The sequence below is a fragment of the Microtus oregoni genome, unplaced genomic scaffold (assembly GCF_018167655.1).
Source record: "Microtus oregoni isolate MIOR12 unplaced genomic scaffold, Mior012 000012F_ref0000307, whole genome shotgun sequence".
NCBI lineage: Eukaryota > Metazoa > Chordata > Mammalia > Rodentia > Cricetidae > Microtus > Microtus oregoni.
Window position 1 is genome coordinate 17,037,101 of NW_024543071.1, and position 20,920 is coordinate 17,058,020.

At 45.0% G+C, this 20,920-nt stretch overlaps 1 protein-coding gene across 3 annotated transcripts in view; it reads left to right on the plus strand.

Moving 5' to 3' along the window:
• Nucleotides 1–20,920, plus strand: part of LOC121454030 (dynamin binding protein) — a 99,973-nt gene that overhangs the window by 17,436 nt on the left and 61,617 nt on the right. For all 3 annotated transcript variants that reach the window (XM_041661227.1, XM_041661226.1, XM_041661228.1), the window contains 2 exons: nt 13,906–14,060; nt 16,407–16,529. In XM_041661227.1, the coding sequence (XP_041517161.1) occupies nt 13,916–14,060; nt 16,407–16,529 (268 nt within the window). In that variant the 5' untranslated portion in view covers nt 13,906–13,915. The remainder of the gene's footprint in view (nt 1–13,905; nt 14,061–16,406; nt 16,530–20,920) is intronic.

Here is a 20,920-nt window from a genome sequence, read left to right on the forward strand (position 1 = left end):
TGAGGCCAGCCTGGTCTATAGAGCAAGTGTATTTAAAAAGAACAGATGTTGAAAATATCATCCCAGAATTGGCTCTCTGCGGTGCAGATAATCCTATCTGTACAGGTACTGTCTGAATTCTTCACATATATGAATTCATTTAAGTGTCACTACAGTAAACTGTCATACATGTGGAGAAGTCAGGATGCAGAAAAGTTGAGCTATGTGTTTTAAATCCTGAAAGTCTAGCGAAGGATGGAGCCTGGATACATATCCAGCTGGCCTGGCTCTGTAGTCTCTGCGTAATGGTTCTATGTGCCTTAAACTGAGAGTTTCTACTTGAAAATGACAGGGCAGCCTGGAAACACCGTGCTGAGAGAATGACACCAAGACCTCATATTGTATGAGTTCAGTAGAATCCGAAATGTCCAGAAGGGACAGATCTATGCAGAAAGTAGAATAGTGTTTGCCAGGGGCCAGAACAAGAGGGGAGGAGCCAGAGGGAGAGGAGAAAGGGCCTGCAGAGGGGGAGGAAGGGGAAAGAGAGTTCCTGGTTCACTTTCTGAGGCTAGGCAGGCTCTCACTTGTTAAGTCTGACCGGGTCAGAGAAGAGGCTTATAGACTGGGGAGGTAGCTCAGTGGCAGTGCTGGTCTCGCATGTACATCCCGGTATTGTGGGAGAAAGGGGGAGAATTGAGATTTTGATATCTTATAGTTATATATAGTTATAGTTGGGAGCATAGTATAGAAATCTCTAATTAAATAGTTGCAACTCAAAACTTTCAGTTTAAAAAGGGCTAGCTAGCATCCAACCCAAGAATTCAAAAGTTTGGCGTTTGAAAATGTCACTACTGGTAGCATTACCAGGATAAGGGAGGGCAGGTGCTCATCTCAGTGGAGACAGAAAAGCATTGCTAAGCTTCAAACATTTATTATTTTTTATCTTTTAAAGCTTTCTTGAAAGATTTATTTGTTGCCTCTGTGTGTGAGAGAGTATTGCCTTCATACAGGTGTGTGCATTGCCTGCATGCCTGTGCCTTTAGAGGTCAGAAGAGGGTGATGGATCCCTAGAACTGAGTTAAGAACTGTTATGAGCTGCCATGTGGGTGCTGGGAACTGAACCCTGGTCCTCTGCAAGAACTGCTGGTGCTATTAACCTCTGAGCCATCTATCTAGCGTTACTTATCGCTGTAAAAGCAAAGCAAAATGGTGTGGAGAACTAGACAGAACAAAACAATGACCTCTGACCCCTGTGTCTGAGCAAGAATCATAGTGCTAGCTGGCCCAAAATAGATCTCTGGAGTCTCTAGGTCAGTGGTTCTCAACCTGGGGGTCCAATGACCCTTCTACAGGGGTCACCTACGATCATCAGAAAATATAGACATTTACATTATGATTCATAAGAGTAGCAAAACTCAGGAAGTAGCAACAAGAATAAGTTTATGGTTGGGGTCAGCACAACATGAGGAGCTGTACTGAAGGGCTCAGCTAGGAAGGTTGAGAACCACTGCTCTAGGACACAGTTCATTCGTTGCCCAGTGATTATATGTTTTTGCTATTTGTAAGTCAATTAGCTTTTCAGTCTATGTCAACTGCCAGACATTACCATTAGTATCTGTACCATAACTAAAGCCCAGGTTTTGCTCTCTGTCGTGGCAATCTGTGATTTAAATCTTTCCCTATTTCTTTCTAGCTTGATCTTATCCCAACTGCTATTAAAATAATATGGTAGCTGGAAAGATGGCTCAGCAGTTAAGAGCACTGCCCTTCACTCCCAGATGCTCTGGGTTAGACTCCCAGCACCAGCCTGGTGGCTCATAACAGTTTGTAATTCCAGTCCCAAGGGACCTGACACTCTCTACTGGCCTCTGAGGGCACTGCATGCAAGTGATGCACAGACATAAGCAGGCTGGACACTTAAACAAGTGAAATAAAAACAAAGGTTTAAGCCGCCTTTAATCCCAGCACTCAGGAGGCAGAGGCAGGCGGATCTCTGTGAGTTTGAGACCAGCCTGGTCTACAAGAGCTAGTTCCAGGACAGGCTCCAAAACCACAGAGAAACCCTGTCTCGAAAAACCAAACAACAACAACAACAAAAAACACCAAAAAACAAAGGTTTAAAAAACTTACAAAAAAAATAATGAATCCCCAGATTCGTCAACTTCTTACATATTGTGTAATGTAAGTAACTTTCAAATTTCCATATGTGTGAGGTGACCCTGACTGCTTCCACTTTGAATTGCCTCATCTCCTAGAAGGGTTAGATTTGTCTTCCTTTTCCTTTTTCCTTTTTTTCTTTTTTCTTTTTTTGGTGGGGAATGGGTGGGTTGAGGCAGAGTCTCACTATGTAGCCTTAGCTGCTCTGTAATTCACTATGTATACCAGGCTGTATTTGAACTCACAAAGCACATGCCACCGTGCCTGACCCGTCTCTGCTGACTTTGCTGCTCCTCCTCCAGGCCCTGTGACTTCATGTACAGTGCTGTCCATTAGCCATCCTCGTGCTGTCTGACCTTGCGGGGCTCTATCAGAGGGTTATATTACTCCCTTTCCTACAAACTTCAGCTTAGCTTAAAGTAATTGCAACCCTTTCTCCTTCCTTACGCTTATGGGGAGCGGCACCCCTTACCAAATCAGACTGAAAATCGTTAACTCCTGGTGTGTTTTATTAAGTTATTACTAATAACCAAAGCTTAAATCGAAATTGTAAAGAGTGAGTGAGAGCTGAGACTGAAATTACAAGCTTTGCTCATTCACTTTTCCATGCGCTTTCCCCACAAGGTGTGGTCCTTCGTATTTGGGGAAGGGAAGGCCTGGCCGTCTGTGTTAGGACATTAAGTCCTTTTCGACCATCTAAGTCACTTGCATCTTGATGTTTTCTCTTGTGCACCTTGAAAAGGAACTCCTGTCTAATGTGTTGACTTCTTCTTTAAGAGGCTGTGGTCATTTTTGTTGTGTGTAAAGCTACAAGCCTGTTTTCCATGGTGCTCGGTTACTGACAGTCTTTCAAATGACCCAGATTCCCTACCCTGGGAATAGATGCTGATATTCTTAACTCCAGCCAGCCAGTTTTCTCCACATTCTTTCTCTCCGAATCTTCAGTTTTCTTAATCCCTTTCTTGATTTTTTCTTTCAAAACATCAAGAATACTTTGCAGGCTAAAATAGGCTGGGGGATAAAAGAATTCCTGTGTCTTTATAAATCTTCTGAGGCTGAAAGGCAAGCTCCTACTCGAACCAGTAGATAAGAAAAGAAACACAATGCCTGCGTCCCGGATCTCTAGCAGGTGACTCCTTGCTTGGAGCCGCCCCTCCTGAGAGCGCCTCTGGGCTGCTTCCGCTGCTCACCGCGCTATCTGCAGCCGCACCCTTGAGTTTCACTCCAAACTTTCACCCAGTCTCGACTTGTGCAACCGCTATCGTATAGATTCTGTGACACGGGCACTGCGGTGGGGCTCTGGATCTTAAGGTGTTGTTAAGCTGCCCAGCTCAGACACGTCCCATTTATCTAGTGACGAGTCAGTGGGCTTTAGGTTTTCACTCATACATGAGATTCACACATGATTTAAGAAATGTCAGTCTGAGAGCATACTTTAAGGAGCTCCTGGGTTAAGTCTTTTGGAAAAAAAAAAAATTCCCCCATAAATGCCTTAAAATGTTGTAGTTGTGGGGCTTGCCTCTGTTAACACGGTTTTGTTCAAAAAGAGAAAACTGATGTAAAGGTGAATGGGCAATTTCTTTTTTTAAAAAAAGAGATTAAACTGAGAAAGAGGGGACGTTAGCTCACTGGGTGGAGGGTGGAAGCCTTAGTTCCAGCTCCTGCTGGGATAGTTTACAGGAGGATCATGGTATCTCCTGCATGGCATTTGCTACAACTCTGAGGACCGAAGGGCTCTCCCATAATTGACGGAAGCTCAGCCACAGACCCCAGGCTGAGAATGCTGCCTTCCTTGTCGGGACAAGTTTGAGCTGTGACGACCGTTGCAGGTGAAAGGTTAAGGCAGGCTGTTCCTGCAGACGCCTTTATTTTTCCCCCTTAGTTTCTGAAATCATCCCCTCCAAGCCAGAGTGTGGTTCCTTTGTTTCAAGGGTCCACAGGCCCTAGAACCAGAGTCCACTAGAGATGGGGGAGGAGGTGGTGCTGAGGAAAAGCCCTATGGTACTCCCTCTCACATCTGGAGGGGTCCCCCCAGTTTGTAGCATTTACTTCCTGTTCATCCTCTGGTACTTTCGTTGAAGAATCGCCTGGCAGCAACTGCTGACCTCCCGTCCAAAGTCAGCTGCCAGCAGCACAGAGCCGTGGAGGAAATGCTGTGTCCTGGCTTCTCTCACTTCCTTCCTTCCTGAAGCTGCTCCAGACTTCATGTTCTGACACCTCCCGTCCTTCCACATGGAGGAAAGCACACTTGTCTGTGTTATCAGAAAGACATGCGCTGTTGCTTGTGATGGTGAACACTTCTCTCTGCAGGCCCTGACATCTTTAAAGTGCATTCCCCGGAGGTCATATTTTCTGGAGAATTCAGTTATAAAACTAGGGAAATCTCAATATCTTCATAAAGCATACCCAGAAAGGCAGGAGAAACAGCAGACTCTGCTGCCTTTCAGTCAAGGAGACCTCTTCAGAGAATTTGTTCTGGATGTAGATGGTGTCACTGCACTTACTGAGAGAATAGACTTGCTAAGTTCTGAGGGAGAATAAGGGCAGGCCCAGGCACTAGTATTGTTTTTTAAGTGTTTTGCTGTTGATGTTTTTTTAAATTTTGTGTGTTTAGTGTGTTGCCGGCTTGTGTGTATATGTACCACGTGCATGTGTGCCGCCTCTGGAAGCCAGAAGAGGGCATTGGATCTCCTGGAACTGGAGTTATAGGCAGCTGTGATCCACCATGTGGCTGCTGGGAACCAAACCTGTCCTTCTGCAAGAACAGCAAATGCTCTTAACTGCTGAACCATCTCTCCAGCTCCCTAATATGGTTTTTAAACTTTCTAAACTGATGTCCTTGACGTCTCTCTCTCACTTACATTTAGCGTAGAATTTCCTATACTCTTGGCTTCCTTTTTTTTTCTTCAATGCATAAAGCTCTAGGCATCTTTTGGGTCTGTGTCACTTGGGGCTCAGTAGAAGCAGAGACCTTACTGTAGGCCAAGTTTTTCATCAGGCCCACTGGTCAGCTCTGTTCTGCCAGCCGATCCCAAATAACTACACAGAGACTTAATTATAAATACTCTACTGATAGCTTAGGCTTGTTACTAACTAGCTTTTACATCTTAAATTAAGCCATATTTTATCCCTGTTCTACCATGTGCTCGGTACCTTATCTCAGCACAGCATGTTCATCTCCCCCTTCATCTGCATCTCCTCGAGATTCCCAGGACTCCACCCTTCTTCCTTGCAGCGTTCTCTCTGCCCCCCAAATCCTCCCTAGTCCTCAGCCAGTGAGCTCTTTATTAGTCAGTGAGAGTCACACATAGTTTCAGTGTACAAAAGGATTGTTCCGTAATAGCATACTCCATCTGAGAATTTGAGGAGTTCAACTTAGAACGGACAGGTTTAGGGAAAATAACAAAGGATTATACCTTACACCAAGGCTAATAGGGGAGCCCCCCTGCTCCAGGGCAGAGGGATGGGATCATCATTTGACTGGGGCAGGAGTGCTGTTTGGAGAAGGTCTCATGGCTGTAGCCTTTCATGGGGCAACATCACCACCTCATTCCAGCAGGGAGGGGACCAGCTTCTGCCTCTGCCTTTAGATCCCTGCTAACCCAGTGGTTGAAGCCAGCAAGAATCTAGAGGCAAGCGCCTGAATTTGGAGCTTGAGGTTGTCTTGGGGCCTAGAGTAGGCTCGAGGCCAGAACTGGGAAGACGGATGTTCTGTATCCACAGTGTGTCCCAGGTCTAGACCTTTACCCAGAGGCTGTGCTGGAATTACTCATTAAACTGATTGATATCAGTATCTATTGGGGTGAAAGTTTACAGCTCATGAGCTCAGATTTTTAACAGATTGTTCAGGATTGTGGATATAGTGTTTATATGTTGCTTATTAAAAATAATGTCTCCCAGGCTTTCTTCTACATTCAGTCATGTTTTATACTATGATAGCCATGTTGGTTTTTTATTGTGGTAAATGAATATAACATAAGTGTTACCATTTTGAACCCGTGAAGTGTACAGTTTGTATCATTAGTTCTCTCACATCCACCTCTGGAACTTGCTCGTTCTCCCAAACTGAACAGCTATGCCCACTTAACACTGGCTCCCTGGCCATTCCCTTGTTCTCCCGGCCCCGGACACTGCTGTTCTTCCTGTCTCTGTGCTCTGGCTGATCTGAGTACTTCATCTAAGTGGAATCCTGAGTGTGTTTGTCCCTGTGTCTGGCCTATTTCACTTAGTATAACGTCTTCAAGTTTCATCCCTGCTGTGGTATGTGCTGCTATTTTTTTTTCCTTTTTAAGAAGGTTGAATATTTTGTTTATCTATCTTCTGATGAACACTTGGATTACATGACATGCTGTAAAGTCCTACTTGTGAATAGTTTCATTATTTTTATAGCTTTAAGTTTCATATGTTCAGGGCTGGAGATATGGCTCAGTGGGTGAGAGCACTAGCTGCTCTTGCAGGGGACCTGGGTTCATTTCCCAGCACACATGGCAGCTCACAACCATTTGTAACTCTAGTCCCAGGGGATTCACTTTCTCTGGACTCTGCAGCCACCAGGAATACACATGGTGCATAGATATACATGCAAGCAAAACATCCACACGTAGAAAATAAAGGTATGTGCAGTCTTCAAGATGATTACAAACTAAGTCTGTGGAGTGGAAATATAGAGGATGGAGGTGGCCTTAAGTATAAGACATGGACACCATTTGGAGGAAATAGGGATGGGAAGTATTTAAATATGTGGAGACATGTAACCTGCTATGCATAAAAGAAATGACATGCAAACATGGGAACGAGTCTAGACACGAGAATCCAACCAAGGCCCCACACTCTTCTACTGAGCCACACCCCTGTCCCCAGTTGGACTATTCGGATTGGATAGGACTACTAAGTACCGTGAGCAAGGTGGAGCAAAGTCTAAAAAAATTAAATGAGGACAAGCAAGGGCCCTGTTTTGTTTGTTTGTTTGTTCATTTCTGAGACAGGTCTCTTTGTATCCCTGGCTGTACTAGAACTCATTACGTAGATCAGTCTGACCTCGAACTCACAGAGATCTGCCTGCCCCTGCCTGAGTGCTGGGTTTAAAGGTGTGCACCACCACACTCGGTCCAAATTTACTTGTGTGTATGTATCACACTTGGTCCAAATTTACTTATGTGTATGTATGTATGTATGTATGTTTACATTCGCACATGCATGCATACATTCTCATAAGTGTCTGTAGAGGCCAGGAGAGCATGTTGGATTCCCTGGATCTGGAACTGCAGGGGCTGCAAACCTCCTGACAGGGGAGCTGGGAATCTAACTTTGGTCTGCTGTAAGAGCAGCAGGTGGTCTCAACTGCTGAGCCATTTCTCCAGCCCCCAGACAAGTTTAAAGACATACAACTAAAGGAGCTTCTCGCCTGACTGCCATGGTCATTAATGTGTTCTGTTCCCCTTCAAGCGGGGACTGTGGCCCATAGCCTTTCAGCAGGTTTATGGTCCAGAGCCGTCCTTGAATTCATGATGCCTGTGCTGTATTCTGAATCACCAAGATTAGCATCCTTAGAACATGTTTGGGGAGGACCAGCCGTGGGAGGGGCTAAACTAAGCTTTTTGGGTTCAGGACTCACCCATTTCCCACACAGTTTGGATGTTCTTGGAATGACATTTGAGCAAAACTAAATTAGGAGGCACTGACCCATAATAAATGTTAAAATAGCCATAGGAGGCAGAGCTCAATAAAGTGTTTGTCATACAAGCAGGAGGACCCAAGTTCAGATCCTCAACAACCACATAGAAAACCAGGGCGCTGCCAGGGTGCTGGCATGCACCTGTAACCCTAACGCTTGGGGAGAGGGTGGTCTCGCCAAATCAGTGAGCTCTAGGTTCAGTGAGAAACCTTGTCGGAGAAGAGGTCAGCAAGACGACTTAGTAGGGGAGGGTGTGCATCCTGATGACCTGAGTTTGATCCCCAGGACCTGCATGATCAAAGGAGAGAACTGATTCCTGCAAGTTGTCCTCTGACCTCCAGTGTGCTCCGTGTCATGCATACACATGTATCACATGTACCACACATACATGCAAACATACATAATAAATAATATGTATTTATCTAACCTCAACCTCTTGTCTCCAGCACACATACACATGCACATGTACATATGCATTGCACACATGCACACATACACACTCTGACACACACACGGATGAATATATACACCTGGATACACAGACACACATGGACACACACATGGGGAGACACACATGGATGGACACACATACACATGGACGAATGGACAGATGGATATACACATGGGCATGCACAATCACTGCAGACTTAAGACATACCCTCTCCCTAAACAGATAAGGTTGTTTCCTTCTGAGCTACTGCTTAGGTTTTATAGAGTTTGCTATTCTCAGCAGGGAAGCTGCTCTGGTTCAGGTTAGGTCGCTTACTTCAACAGGGAGGAGTCTAAATGCTGCTGTCAGGCTCACCCTGGTCAGAGGAGCACTGTTGGAAGAAATGTGTTAAAGGCTGTCCCGTGGCTGGTTCTCCTGCTGGAGCCAAATTTTTGTCTTGCCTGGGAATTGAATTTGATTGACTCTGTTTGGCTAGATAAATATTTGTTGACAGTTTTAATAAATTATAGAAAATGGAGAGACTTTAAATTCTAAATAGCTAATGTAAAAATGATATTTAGGAAAAAAATTAATCACTGACATTTTAGTGGGCAGAAAATAATTATAATTTTGGCCAAGGGGGAAAAGTCCTTAATTTAAGAAAATAAACAAATTGATAAACAAATATAGAGCTGGGTATGGTGGCATATGCCTGTAACTGGGAAGACCAAGGCAAATGGATTGCCATGAGTTCAAGACCAGCCTAAGCTACCAAGTTAAGAGCTTGATGTATCTAAAAAAGAGATAATAAAACTTTTAAAAATTAAAAATAACAGCAATGAATTATGGTTAAGACATGTATGCCCAAGTTTGGTGGGCATTTCTTTAATATTTTCCTTTTGCAATCTATGAAAATATCATCTGATAAAGGGCTAGAATCTGTGATAAAGTCCCTGGGGTCAGATGTCATGCTACAATTACGGTGGTGAGCATAAAATTCTGTCTATCTCCACGCTTAACAATTTTCCCGACAATGTTGATAAAACCAAGGAGGAAAGTGATGGTCCAGTGGGTTTGAAGGAAAGACTGCTGTGATCTAAGAACAGCAATGTTTTCAGTAAGACCATGAGCCTAGCAGCCCCGGGCTTGAGCTCTGCTTCTGGGTTAGCTGTTTGCTAGCTGTCGAATTTGGGTGGATTGCTAAGGTGTGGTGCCTGGATTTGAGCCTTGCTGCCCACGGTGCAGTGATTGGTGCAGGCTCCTGGCACATGTGGCGTGGTGGGTTCTCAGATAGTAGCTGTTCTTAGTGTCCTTTAGGCTGTTCAGAGCCAAGAAGCTGGGCTACCCATGCTCAACATGGAGGGCTCACGCCACTCCCGGGTCAAACTCAGACAAACTGGAGACTGAAGCTGTTTATGCCTGAGATGGTTGGTTTACCTTTAGGCGGGCAGAACTGTGGCCCAGATATGAGTATTTCAGATATTTCCACCAGGTCCACCAGTCACTTAAGCTTTCCCACACTGGCATCGCTGCAGATCCTCAGGCAAAGACACAAGCTCTTCCTTCACAGACTTCCCCTTCCTAAAGGGTTTGGAGAATCACCTTTCCCAGGATCTTTATATTTGACACACAGAGCACCTCTTCAGAGGAGGAAACAGGTGTTCACCAGTAGAAAGGGGTGGCGTTCGGCATCTTTTGGATGTCCCTGACACCATGCTGTATTAGACAATAATTTCCCCAGCTTTCCCACAGCCCATCTGTCCTGTAGTTTCTTCTGTGAACTTCCATCTGGAGTTGGAACAGCTTACAGAAGCCACTAATTAAGCTTTGAAGTGTACCCTTGGGTTTCTATAATGGCCCCAGCGCGGATGGCGACCGGTGCTTCTCAGAGAGTGTACAGGGCAGGGCAATTCCAGATGAGTCCATCACCTGCATAAAGTGGGAGACATCGACCCTACCTTTGCACACATGAATCATGGAGGCTGTGACTCTTGCACCCTTCCAGGGTGTGTCTCTTGGGATTACACACTCATTCCAGCAGAGTGGGAGGTCGGTTAGTAAAGACTTTATTGAACCAGGTTCTCTGCGAGTGAGTCATTTTCCAGCAGCGTGACAAGGTGCCAGGAAGAACGCCTAACTCCATCAGCTTGCAGGACTAAAGTGCAAGGAATCCCTGGGTCTGAGGCTGTGTCCTAACAGTTCAGTGAGCAAGCTGCACAATCAGTTGGACACTGAGAGCTTTGACAAAATGTATCGGAAAATTATGTCCATCTTGATCCAACCCTGAGGACTTATTTTAATAACGTAGATGGTTAAGAGATTTGTCAAATGCTTGGTTTTCTGTTTTCAAAAAATTCTTAGACACTACCCTTATGCAGAAGTCTGACATCTGGTAACTTCAGATGCCTGGAAGACAGCCAGAAATGAGAAAGGGGTCTCGGGGCACGTGAGAGCTGTAGGGAGCCTCCAGTGCCAATGTGCGTCCTTTACCTCTGCAGGAGTCAGCCTGCCTTCTAGAGTTGACCTACTTTTATTTTCTGGGGACTTTTAGCAATGTTGATGCTATGGGTTGTAAACAGCGAACTAGAAAGTGGATTGAATTGGATATGGTGGCACCTTTAGTCCCAACATTTGGGAGGCAGAAGCAGGTGGATCTCTGTATGTTCAAGGTCAGCCTTGTCTACATAGCAAGTTCCAGCATGGGCTACACAGTAAGACTCTGTCTCAAAAAAAAAATAAAATTAAAAAAGAATGGAAAAACTGATTAGAGGGTGAGGTGGCTGAAAAGATAATTTGCTGGTTCAGAGCACTGGCTGCTCTTCTGGAGAACCCAGTGTCAGTTCCCAGCACCACATGGCTGCTCACAACCATCTGTAACCCCAGTTCCAGGGGATCCGACATCCTCTTCTAGTAGGTGCCAGACACACATATAGGCAAAACACCCATATGCGTAAAATAAAAATAGATAAATTTATTTTAAAAAATGAAACCAATGAAGGAGATGAGCTGAAAGCAGAGCAGGCTGGCGCCACAGGAGGAAGGCCTGGGGGCTTGTAACCGTAGAGGACGGCGGCTATGGTTAAGTCAGCGCAGGGCTGTATGGCTGCAGGAATGAACTTGCTTCTGGAAGTCTGAGGTAAGCCATGTTCATTTGGTGTCTTCTTTGGGAGATGTCAGAAAGACTCAGACAAGATCTGACTGCATAGTCCAGGCTGATCTAGGTCTCAAAGTTCTCCAGTCTCAGCCTCCTGAGTTCTGGGATTCATGGGCATGTACCATCATACTCCACCCCATGTGCTTGTTCTTAAACATGGTCAAAGTTAAATTAACCATGTTGAAATAGGACGTATTGAAGTGTCTATCTGCTTGAAGACAGTACATTCTTTGGTGATCAGTGGCACAGATTTGAACTTGTCGTTAATTGTGGAAGTGACTTATAGTAGACACTAATGTTTATTGAGAAGCTACTGTGCCCGTCATGTCCTCGGCACATTCGTACAGCGAGGCTTTGGTGACAGACGTTTGAATTCCCATTCTGTCCCTGACTTCCTGTGTGGCCTTAGAATTTATCACTTCTTTGAACCTGTTCCTCATCTGCCCAATGGGAACCGATGATACACGTCATTGTGAGGACTCATTGATGTGGAACACGGTATAGTGCGTGGCATGAGGAAGCACTGTGTAGATGTTGTCACTGATCTTTATCACTGTAGTCATCCTCATGACGATCACTGTGAGCGTATTAATATCTTCATCTCTCAGGTCGTGGAAACAGAAGACCTGAGAGTCAGAGATGTGTGCAGGCAAAGTCGTAAAGCTGGGGCTTGAATGCCGCCCTCTGTCACGGCAGGAGCCTGGTGTTTTACGTGCACACTATGCTATCTCTTCAAAGTATATTTATATAAATACTAGATTTGGTTTTGGGTTTGTTTGGTTTTCTTTTTTGTCTGTTTGTTTTAAACAGGTCCTCACTATGTAGCCCTGGCTTACCTAGAGCTCATCATATAGAGCAGTCTGATATCCAACTCACAGAGACCTGCTTGTCTCTCTGCCCCTGGAGTGCTGGAGTTAGGCACAGCTAATTAGATGGTTTTAATAGATGCTCAGTAGTAGAACACTTGTGTGGGATGCGTGAGGCCCCGGGTTCTATGCAAAGCACCATGGAAGGGAAAGCGAAAGCAGAAATCCTGTGGTATAAGGGGGCGAGGAGTGCAGGGGCCACTTCTCCTTTTACTGTGGCCCCAGTCATCTCATTACGGAAAAAATCCCAGTGATACAAGAATAAGCTACTTTGACCAAATGTGTAATGTTTAATTATTGAGCATGGTTAAAAAAAATCAATATGCTGAGGTATTTATTCGATACTTCCTTCGTTCTTTTCACACCAGTGAAAGTCATAAACCACAGTTATAGCTGTCTTTCTTTCCATTAGGCATTTGGTTCTTTTTAAATATTTATATGTACTTATTTAATTCGTGCGTGTGTGTGTGTGAACCATGTATATGTGGTTGCCCTCAGAGGCCAGAAGAGGATTTTGTTTGGATTCCCATGAGCTAGAATTATAGGCAGTTGTGAGTCACCTGACATGGATGCTGGCAACCAAACTCATGTCCCCTAGAAGAGCAGTAAGTACTCTTAACTGCTGAGCTCTCCCTCCAGCCCCTGCTTCTCTCTCCTGTCATAGGTCCTGGGAATCAAACTCTGTTTGTCAGGCTTGGAGACAGTCACCTTTATCAGCTGAGCCTGTCTTGGTGCTTTTCAATGAGGCTAGTCATATGTGAGAAGAAAAAAAAATCTCCACCTTCAGCAACACTGAATGAGTCTTTGAGGAGCCTGGAGAGCTGGAGCTGCCCCCTGTGCAGCCCCTGGGAAGGCATTTGGGGAATGTCGGTCTGATCATGGCTGAGCCTTTCTGAGTGAACACACACATACCTCTTGTGCCCTTATTTTCTAGTGTGTAGACACATTCTTAGCTCTCCAGCCCCATACACCAGGGCAATGGACCCATCATGCATTGCAGTGTAGTCCCACAACAGTGCAGGTTGGAGCACAGGCGTCTCCAAACCAGAATCAAATGCTTGATCTGCTGGTATTAAATGTCCCCTAGAGACACCATCTCTGGCCCTTTCTCATTCTCTTCATTGACTTCCTTCTGTTTTTCTGTGGGTTTTAAATCTTGGTGTTTGAGTCCTGTCCCTGTTGCACTGTGTCCTTGGACAAATTAGATTATCTAACCACGTAGAGTGCCATCATCCTGGTCTCACAATTGTGGTGGGAAATAGATGACATGCTGTGTGTAATGTAAAGTTTCTGGGTTAAATACTGTATTTTGAAAGTACTACATTGTCTAGAACTTTAATCATGGTAAAATGTCAGTAGCCTCACCTCCCTCTCGCGGCACTTTAAGGCCTGCCTTCCCCGTCTTTTATCTCTATGGTCTGGGTCAGTTGTTAGTGTTTTGTTGTTTGTTTCCAATTCTAGACTCACACTGAGAAGAAGCTAATTAAAATACATGAGGAAATCATTATTTTTAAAGGAACAACTTTAGATTTTATATATTTTCTATCGTGTTTATATTTTCTTCATAATTTGAGTTTTAGGTTTTTAAGAAGCAGGTCTCTGGTGCATCTGAAATATCTGTGTTTTCTCATGCTTTGGCTTCCAGGTTGTGCAGTATGGAGGCTGGCTCTGTGGTCCGAGCCATCTTTGACTTCTGCCCTAGCGTCTCAGAGGAACTGCCGCTCTTCGTGGGAGATGTCATTGAGGTGTTGGCCGTGGTGGATGAGTTTTGGCTTCTGGGAAAGAAGGAAGATGTTACAGGTAAGAGATACTCCTTCCACACACGGCCCCTCGCTTCTTTGCATATTAAAGGTAAAGCCAAATGGGAAGCCCAAGTGAGTTACTGCCCTTCTGCCATGTCTTCCTTCTGTGCTCACCATTGCTCTGGCCTGTGAGGAGAGTTTCTACCATTGCCCATCTCTCCGTATTGATTCCTTGTGGAGGCTGGATGGGTGGGCACTTCTGCCCCAGCCTAGTTTTTCTGCCTGCCTTTCCTTTCCCTTCCCAATGCTCAGTCTTCCATGTCCAGTGCTCTTATTCCCTCCTCAAATCGTACCTTATACCTCTCTTCGGAACGCTTGCCCTTTACCATCGCTCTTGGCAGCAGGCCTGCCTTGGTGAGTGGGATGTAAGTATGCTCCACCTCATTCCTCCTTCAACAGTTCCTGTTCCATCTTCCATTCTCTTCAGGTGAGTCCTTCCTAGATCTGCATTGGGAACAGTTAATTAAAGCCACCCTCTGTCCTGGATGCTCCTGTCTCACACGTTTGTGCTTCTGGCTATCCTCCTTCTGTTTCTGAGATTCCTGTTGCCATGGTTTCTTCCATTAACTACCCTGGGGTATGGCAGACCTTTCATGACACATCACACAGTTAGACTCAGTTAGTTCTTAATTTACATGTGTTTGTGTGCATGTGGCTTGGAGTGTATGGTGTAGTTCTGAGTAGGTGCTCAGAACGCTTACCAACTTTGGGGAATTCACAGACTATAGTCTAGTAGAAGTGATGTTTCTGGTCAGATAAAACCGGGGAGGGGAGCCGGGCGATGGTGGCACACGCCTTTAATCCCAGCACTCGGTAGGCAGAGGCAGGCGGATCTCTGTGAGTTCGAGACCAGCCTGGTCTACAGAGCGAGTTCCAGGACAGGCTCCAAAGCCACAGAGAAACCCTGTCTCGAAAAACCAAAAAAAAAAAAAAAAAAAAAAAACAACCGGGGAGGGGGTGTTTGTAGAGAGGATTGTTTGCTCAGTGGCCCTGACATGTACGTGAACACGGGAGCACTGAGGAAGCATGGGTAGAGCACCAAGTGGCTGCGGGGTCCAGAGGACAAAAGTGTGTGAAGTAAGAAGTTGAGGAGGCCAGAAACTGTGGTGCTTTTGACATCATCAGAGCTGTGTCTTATAAATGCTGCTGCTGTTATTTTAAGAATGATGGGGTGAGGGCCTGGAGAGATGGCTGGGTGGTTAAAGAGACTGTCTGCCCTTCCAGAGGTTCTGGGTTCGATTCCTAGCATCACATAGCAACTCGCAACAGTCTAACTCTAGTTTCAGAGGAGCCGATGCCCTCTTCTGGCCTGCACATGGTGTACAGACAAACACGCAGACAACACACACACACACACACACACACACACACACAATAAAGCAATAATTAAAAAGAATGATAGGCTGGGCCCTGGTGGCGCATGCCTTTAATCCCAGCACTTGAGAGGCAGAGGCAGGTCTGGAGATATGTGGGCAGATTCGGGAAACATCTGTTGTTCTCCTCCAGCTGTCAGGTCCTGTCTTCCTACACCACCTCTAAAACTCTACCCATCTCAGACTGAACGCTCTGCTTCATAAAAATCTTGTGTTCAAGCTGGGCAGTGGTGGTGGCACATGCCTTTGATCCCAGCACTCGGGAGACAGACACAGGCAGATCTCTTTGAGTTTGAGGCCAGCCTGGCCTAAGAATGAGTTCCAGGACAGGCTCCAAAGCTACAGAGAAACCTTATCTCAAAAAACCAAACAAACAAAACAAAAAAGCAAAAAACAAAAACAAACAAAACAAACAAACAAAAAATCCCACCTGTGTTCCTCCCAGCCTCCTCTGAACCTCCATGGCCCAGTGCATAGCTGGTGTGATTTGGGTTTCAGGATTTCATTATCTTTTTTGTCTAAGTAGATTTTCAGATCTCTGAAGACCTGGACAACCCCACTCACATTTCCCTCTTCAGTGAACCTGCTAGAGTGCCAGTGGTTAACGCTTACTTAGGTGTTGTGTGTATGTGGAGAGCACAGGACAGCTTGCAGGATTCATTTCTCTCCTTGTACCATAGGGACCTGGGAGTCTGACTCAGGTTGTCAAGCACGGCAGCAGTGCCTTTGCCCGCTGAACCCTCTCACTGGCCCAATAAATGCTTTTAAATTGTATTCTCTGTCCTCTGTATATATCTCGTTCTGTGCTATGCACTTCTATAGTAAATTCTCTAATTATTAGCATTAGGTCAATTTTAATTCAGAATTGGTAAATGAACTCAGAAAGAAGTTGTCCTTGTATACAGACAGAGAGAGAAAATTTAATATTATAAGAGCACTCAGTGTTTAACATGTGTGTGTCTGTCTTTCAGGACAGTTTCCCAGCAGTTTTGTGGAGGTTGTGACGATCCCCAGTCTGAAGGAGGGTGAGAGTCTGTTTGTTTGCACCTGCGAATTCACATCTCGGGAGCTGAACAGTCTTTCTCTCCATCGAGGTAAGAGCGCATCAGAGATCCAAGAATCTTGAGCCAGGGTCTTTAGAGATGTTTTCACTGGAGAGTCCTCTCTGAAGTCTGCACCACTGATGGAATGCGGCGGCTGAGAGCAAGGCCTTGTGTTAGTAGGGCTTGATCATTTTCATGGGATTTTCTCAGGTATTCTTTTATTGATTTAGATTACTTGTAATTTTTTTGAGACAGGTTCTTACTGTATATACCTGACTGGCTTGGAACTTCATATATAGGTCAGGCTGGCCTCAAACTCACAGAGGTGATCCACCTACCTCTGTCTCCCCAGTGCTGTTCCACCTACCTCTGTCTCCCCAGTGCTGTGGACATTTTAGACAGTGCTAATCTCATCTCCAGAAAGTCTACCTTGTATGATTTTTCTGACAACATTGGTACTTACTAATATGCAATAGGGAAGCAGTAACTTTGATGTTACCACCGAGACACGCAAGACCACCCCATTTCCGTGCCTCCATCGGGCAGTGTAGAAGTTCTCGTGAGAACCAGTTTAAAAGGGACCGATTTAAACAGATGGCACTAGCACATCGCCAGGATACTCCGCTCTAACAGGCACGGACTTCCAAAGATGGATAGGAAATCATTTCCACAGGTCCACCTGGTTAAGCCCACGCCCTTCTACATAAACACAGAGATGGACCAATAGTGCTGCAGCCTGAGGCTTGTGACCCACCCAGTTTTGTGACGTCCCAGTCAACATATCACAATAGAGCTTACAAGTTGTGTTTGTATTTTAACTGTTCTTTTAGTATGATGCTGAAGACACAAGCTTAATTCTTACACACACACACACACACACACATGTATGCACACACGCACGCATGCACAAATGGTGGGGAACCAGACCTAGCAAACTTCTGTAGCCCCTAGTCAGTGAGAGGAAAAGAATATTGGATTTTTTTTTCTGGATGTTCATCCTTAAGACCTGTCTTGGGAGTTTCTTGCATGTTAGTCTTTGCCTTTCCCTCTGGTTTGTAGACTTCTTGCTATCCAGGGTTGGGAAGACAGTGCAACTAGACTGGAGCTTATAGCAGGATCTTTGTCCTCACTCACAGCTGTCTCAAGGTGGTCTTGAGCCCAGGGCAGGCCTCCCCAGGTAGGAGGGGAGAAGGACAAGAGCCTGTCGGTGTCTCTGCGAGCCACACACAGGATGTGAGCAGCGTGGCCGCTTGTTTGTTTCAGTGTTGGAGGCTGAACCTGGCTGGGAGCACAGTAGACACAGAAGCAATCTTCACTGAGCCACATCTCCAGGGTAGCTGTTAGGACCAATGAGGTTATAATGTAAACCAGGCAGGGAGAGGCACTCTGAAGTTTCCGAGGCCCTGCTGTGCCTTCCCTTCTGCCAAGCTGGTTTGGGCCGATGTTTCCCCAGAGAGTCTACCTGGAAGTGGAGTCATCAGTAATTCTTCCAGCAGGTGTCACCCTTCCCCCCTTTCCTGAAGCTACCCAATTGGTTTGGACTGTTCTTTGTGTTATGGGTTCAGAAACAAATCTGTCTTCTAGAAGAGTCAGAATTAGTGTCTGGAGTCACCAACTATCAAAAGAGAGAGAGAGAGAAACAAAAAGTGAAGAGAAAGTGGGAAAGGAAGGAAGAAAAGGAAAAGAATATGTCAAGGGAAAGACAAAAAGATCAGGAGATTAAGAGCAAACAAGAAAGGACTGTATATTATGGGATGTCACCCGTCATCCTCGTATAACACATAGTGCTTATGGCTGTCTACACCTAGCCCTTCTAGGCAACCTCCTCTCAAAAGGCCAATAGCATAAATGATAATTTATAAATAAGTCTCTGATCTTTATCAGTTGACGCACAAGTACCTTAAATTTCAATGCCATGGGATGAAGTGTTAGTATAAGGAACCAAAAGAAAATACATGATCTGCATAAAGCATAGTCCCTTGGGGCCGCTAGTGCCAGGAGTGGAGTCAAGGGGGGAGCGAACCCTGCAGAGCCAGACCGCTCGTATCAGAGTCTAACAAGACCTGCATTCCTTCCTGTAATCTCACTTCCAATCCACTTCCTGTTCGAAGAAAAATTCCATCCAAAGAAACAAGCAGTATGGCTGGGAGTAGTCACATTTGACCCCAAGGGTCACCGCAGTTTCTTCTTTCCTGTTCCTAAACCTGGCCCCACCATTCCAGGAATTCTTTATGTTGGTGTTTCTGAAGTCTAGAACTGCTGAAGAATAACTCAGGACTCCAGGGAGATAGCTTGCTTGACTATTTAAAACAAGAGATTTTTTTTATAACAAAAACCAGAGGAACCACAACAGACCCACCCCAGGGACAGTTAGGCCTATAAAATAAAGATAGTCACCAAGTAAGGGGAGAAACAAATGACAAAATCAAAAAATGCAAGGGGGGGGTGTTGAATTAGAGTGCCATGGAATTTGTGTGTGTCTTGTTTTGTCCTGAGAACTCCTTTATGGTCGATGAATAAGCAGCAGAGCTACGGTCTTTCCGGAAACAAAGCCCATCAAAACCGCTGTTAGAATAGACAGGAAAACAAGCCCTATTGTCCAGTTCGTGAGCGCTGGCCAGACCGACAGCACTGTCATTCTGCAGCCTGACGTGAACGAGGCATTTCAGAGCGAGCGGAGTGGGATTTATGGCATGCTTTGATTTTCCTATTCACCAAGAGGCCCATTGTGTCTGAGCAGTCATGTCTTCCCTCTGTGGTCTGGATGGCAGGCCTTGAGCCACTGGGGGAAGGGGCACTTGTCATTCTCAGGACCCAAAGCTTTGGCTAGTGCATGTGGGTTCAGAAGTTAAGGACTACAGGAATATGGGAGCATTTTTAGGTGTCTCTAAATAAAACTCTAAGTGCAATAAAGTCAAGTCAGGAAATATATGGTGTGTCTGCCACTAAGTCTAAAATGGTATGTTATGTGCCATGCACTGTGCCAACATACAAATGCCAGGACTGAAGAGAGAAATGGAATTCTTTGGTTCTTTGGTAGCTGATGTGAGCTCCTAAGATTTTTCTAAGGAAACCTTCTAAGGTTTCAGATGGAGAGAGAGGAGGAATTGTTGTTTTTTACTCTTTTACTCTTTGAGGGGCCCTCCACCCAGCTCCCAAATAAATACACAGAGACATCTTGTGAATGCCCGGCCTTAACTTGGCTTGTTTCTAGCCAGCTTTTCTAACTTAAATTATCTCCCCCCCCCCCACCTTTTGCCTCTGGGCTTTTCCCTTTCCTTACTTCTGTGAATCTTCCTTTCACTCTTACTCCATGGCTGGCTGCGCGGCTGGCCCCTGAGGTCCTCCTCCTCTCTGCAGTTTTCCTTTCATTTATCCTCTCTGCCTGCCAATCCTGCCTATCCTTGCTCCTGCCTTGCTATTGGTCGTTCAGCTCTTTATTAGGACCATCAGGTGTTTTAGACAGGCAAAGAATTACAGTTTCACAGAGTTAAACAAATACAACATAAACAAAAGCAACACACCTTAAAATAATATTCCACAAGAAGGACTAGTAAAGATTTGGAGTTGGGCAGGATGTGGTGGTACATCTTAATACAAGCACTTAGAAGGCTGAGGCTGGAGGGTTGCAAGTTTGAAGCCAGTCTGAGATACATCGTGAGACCCTGTCTCAAAAGCAAACAAAGTGAAAAAAGAAAGAAAAGAAAAAGAAAATTCCCTTGTGTGAGATTTCCCAGGATCTCATATCATAGGTGAGATCATGATGGATGGTTGGAGAACAGAGAGGTTGTGACTGGATAAAATTGAGCACAAGCTTGAATGAAGAGAAAACAAATGGCCTATTGTTAAAGGCCATTTAACTTCTGAGTGTATGCAGAACAAGCATGTTGTACTGAACTCAGACAATAAGAAAGGGATTGTTCCCAGCACATAGGAGTCTGAGGCAGGAAAATTGTGCCAAGTTTCAGGCCAGCTGTGTTCCGGAGTGAGACCCTATCTCAGAAAACAGAGAAGGGTTACTAGGAAAGAACTTGGTGAGCAGCAGGCCATCGTGCCTCGTGACTGGAGTTTTAGCAAGAGGATGCAGTAAAATTGGCACATTTATAATCATTTGATGGGCTGGAAGAGAAATGTTCGGGATAAAATTCTAAAGGAAAGACAGTGGGAATTAAATTTTGCTAGGGTATTAGCAAAGAGAAGTAATAAATGGAAGAAATGTTTTGGAAAAGGAAATTAGAGGGAACAAGGAAGTTATCAATGGGAGCCAATTTTAGATACAGGAGAATATGAATTTGGGAGCTGAAGCTAAAGAACAATCATTATTAACAAATGGATACTGAGTGTTCACTCTGCAAAAGGCAAGATCTCAGAGATCTTAAGATACAGAAGAGACGTGCACCCATCCCTAAATCACACAATCTTTTTAAAAGTCAGGCACCAGG